The sequence below is a fragment of the Nothoprocta perdicaria genome, unplaced genomic scaffold (genome assembly GCF_003342845.1).
Source record: "Nothoprocta perdicaria isolate Ctin4 unplaced genomic scaffold, notPer1 scaffold_121, whole genome shotgun sequence".
In the NCBI taxonomy this organism is placed as follows: Eukaryota; Metazoa; Chordata; class Aves; order Tinamiformes; family Tinamidae; genus Nothoprocta; species Nothoprocta perdicaria.
Genome location: NW_020454328.1, coordinates 785308 through 788846, shown reverse-complemented (window position 1 = coordinate 788846; position 3539 = coordinate 785308). Strand labels below are relative to the sequence as shown.

At 53.3% G+C, this 3539-nt stretch overlaps 1 protein-coding gene across 1 annotated transcript; it reads left to right on the top strand.

Annotated features, from left to right (window-relative positions):
* The first annotated feature begins 878 nt into the window (after window positions 1-878).
* On the top strand, window positions 879-2821 carry HOXB2 (homeobox B2). Its single transcript, XM_026054394.1, has 2 exons — window positions 879-1263; window positions 2304-2821. The coding sequence occupies exons 1-2, from the start codon at window positions 879-881 to the stop codon at window positions 2819-2821; spliced, it is 903 nt and encodes a 300-aa protein (XP_025910179.1).
* The last annotated feature ends 718 nt before the right edge of the window (window positions 2822-3539 follow it).

The following is a 3539-nucleotide window of genomic DNA, read 5'->3' as shown; positions in this document are numbered from 1 at the left end:
AAGTGTAAGGGACCATTAAGGCTTTGGAAGCAGCAGGATTACACTCCGTCTCGTTAAAAGTGATTCAACGGGGCCAGTCAGGCCGAGCTACCTAAGTGTGACTGGCAACTTCACCTGGTGCTTCGTGGTGCTTCCTAAGTGCTTCATACCCGCGCTCAGAAACCAACCTGCGCGCTCAGCCCTGCTGCTGCCCCGAAGTTCTCGAGCTCGGCTCCGGTCCCAAGCAACGGGTGGAGTCACCGACTGGGCCCCTGCTTTTGGTGCCGCCGTCGGTCCCCCCAGGGGATCCCCTCGACCCCCTCTCCCCTCTCCCCTGGCTCTTAAGGCTCTCAGAAACCCGGTGAGCGCCTTGGAGCCCCGCGACTGGCAGGAAGTCGGCGGAGGGAGGCAGGAGAGGGAAGGAAGAGCAGGAGAGGCAGCAGAGGGAAGAAAGAGCAGGGAGGAAAGCACAGAGAAGGCAGGAGATGCGAGGCAGCCCGCGAGGGCAGCTCCAGCAGCCCCGGCGCAGCCGTCGGGCAAAGACTTTTCCTGTAGATCCTGTGGATTTTATATTTTTTCTCTCCCTCTCTCACTCCTTTTTTTTTTTTTTTTTYCTAATCAATTAAAGAAAATAATGATTTCTGTTTGCCACCAGGCCCCGCCTGCCATTGGCCGGGGGTGGACACGTGACCAGGAATTGGCTGCAATTTCGCCCCAGTCTCGAGTTTAATAGAGCAAGGTCCCCATCCGCCTGTATTATCAGCAATATAACAATTATAAAAAGCCCGAGAACCATCATCATCACTGCCATAAAACCCGAGGCCCTCAGATTTCTCTCCCTCTTCCCCTCCTCCTCCCTCCCCCCTCCCGCTTTTTAAAGCCCGGGCCCTGGAAAAGCCATGAATTTTGAATTTGAGAGGGAGATCGGGTTTATAAATAGCCAGCCTTCGCTCGCAGAGTGCCTGACGTCTCTCCCCGCTGTCCTGGAGACATTTCAAACTTCATCAATCAAGGAGTCGACATTAATTCCTCCTCCTTTTGAGCAAGCCGTCCTCAGCCTGAATCCTTGTTTCAGCAGCCAGGCAAGACCGAGGAGCCAAAAAAGAGCATCCCATGGCCTGGGGCAGCCGCCGCCCACGCCGCCCGGCTCCGCAGCGGCCGAATTCCCCTGGATGAAGGAGAAGAAACCGTCCAGAAAAGCGACCCCGGCTCCATATTCCTCTTCATCCTCTTCCCCGCCAGCGCCTTCCTCGGTGCCGGTGTCCGCCGCGGGAGCTGCTGCAGGTTCGTATAGCGAGAGGGTGAGGAGGGTGTTTGCCGAAATGGGAGAGAATCCGAATAGGACCCCGCCGTCCCCAGCCCTAATTCTCCCCACTCGCCCCAAACTGTGTCTTGCAATAAAGGAGATCGCTGCAATTTGCACTGCGGGGGCGGGGGGATCATTCTTCTGCCTTCTGTCCCCTCAAATAAAAAATTTTTTTTTTTTTGCGGCAAATCCAGCGGAAGCAAATGAGGAGGCTTCGGTGCCGGCCTCGCGGCTCGGCTCCATTTATTCCACTTCCCTCCTAGCCCTGGGTGTTCTGAAGCCGAAGGGGAAAAGAAAGAGAGAGAGAAAAGAAAAAAAAAAAAAAAAAAAAAAAAAAAAAAAAAAAAAAAAGAAAATAAAAAAAAAGCGAAAGCGGGGGAAAGAGAAGCCGTGAGAAATGCTGAGTTGCTGTGAGTATAATGAGGAGAGAAAAGAAGAGAGCAGTGAGCTCAGCAGTTAATTCCACATTATGGAATCCCCCTACAAATAATTAAAATAAATACAGCCCCAAATTACATCCCCATCCAAGCATTATGCCCTTTCCAAGAAACTTCTGGCCGAGGAAATTCAGCAGTCCTGGCCAAGGATCATACTTCCCATGGGATAATATTTGAAGGCAGAATTCGCGCTTTCACTGTTTTATTAGCACAATTCAGGTAGCGCGACCGAGGGAGGGAGCGGAAGCCGATTCCATGGGCCGGATAGAGCAAGAAAAACGACCCCGATCTCGGCAGCGCCCAGGCAGCGGGCAGCGAAACCCCGAGGAGAGGGCGGAAAAATCCCTTGCCCAGGAACGGGGCAGCGAGGAGCGGTCCCTAAAGCAAAATCCTTTCTGCTCCCTGCAGAGAGGCGCGTTCCAGTCGCCCCTCCGCAGCGGGCAGAGCCCAACGCAGATTTATTTTCCCTTGCAGCGGCTGAAGCCGCTCGGGGCGCGGGGCAGGGTGCGGGGTGAGGGGTGCAGCCCCACTGCGCCCCCCATTCCCTCTCTTTGCAACGGGTGTTTTTCCATGAATTTAAGAAATACAGGGCCTGGGCGACGGTAGCGGCTCGCGGCGGCTTCGCACGGCCTACACGAACACGCAGCTCCTGGAGCTGGAGAAGGAATTCCACTTCAACAAGTACCTGTGCAGGCCGCGGCGCGTCGAGATCGCCGCCCTGCTCGACCTCACCGAGCGCCAAGTCAAGGTTTGGTTCCAGAACCGGCGCATGAAGCACAAGAGGCAAGCGCAGCACAAGGAGCCCCCCGACGGCGACGTGGCCTTCCCCAGCCTGGACGAGGGCAGYGACCCCGCGGACGAGGCCGAGGAGAGCCCCGCGCTGGGGCGGGCTGCGCGGGGCGGCGCGGAGCGGGGCTACCCGACGGGCCGGCGCTCAGCCGCGCTGCCGGAGCCGCTCGCGCTCCCGGCGGAGCCGCCGCCCGAGGGGCTCCCCGACGGCCTCTCCCTGCACAGCCCCGTGCACCTCTCCGAGGAGGAACTGGACTTCTTCACCAGCGCGCTCTGCACCATAGACCTGCAGCCGCTCGACTTCCTGTAGCCGCCGGGCGCGGACCCGCACGGTGCCCCCGGGCCGGGGGGGCACCCCAAAAACGCGCCTCCCTCAGCCGGCCCTTCGCCTACCACGGACGTTTTATTTTAAAATCTTCCGCACTGCGGGATCCGTTACCCTCCCAAATATTTATTGGAACAGATTCACATAAAAGAACATTCCCCCCCCTTAAATTCAGGTATTTAATTATAGTTATTTTATCTTATTTATTTTTTAAGGAAAGCACCTATTAGTCCTCATGCACATTAACGAGTTCATCCCAAGAGAAGACATCTGTAAATCCTTCAAGTGAATTGCTCAGGAATCAGAATGAGAGTTTTAGATTTCTTAATAAAATAAAAGTAGAGGATTTTATTCCTCTTTTTAAGTTTTAGAGTTAGATTATTTATTCAAATTCTTTAATAGTAAATGGCAAATTATTTATTGTATATTATTTTCATAGAGTAATAAATGCCTTTATAAAATCAATAACRTCTGTTACTCATTACTATATATTTCATTCAATAATGTTCTTTTCTTGCCTAAAATAGCCGCCTTCCACTTCCTTGCTTTGGAGTAACCTGATGCCCTAATCGTCTGCTTGCGAGTATTGAGAGGAGAGACAAAAGAAATTGCTCCCAAATCCCAGTTCAAGAGGCTCCAGAAGTCACAAATATTCGCTGTATTCAATTATATCTTTTTATTCTTTTTTTTTTCTTGGGCTTTT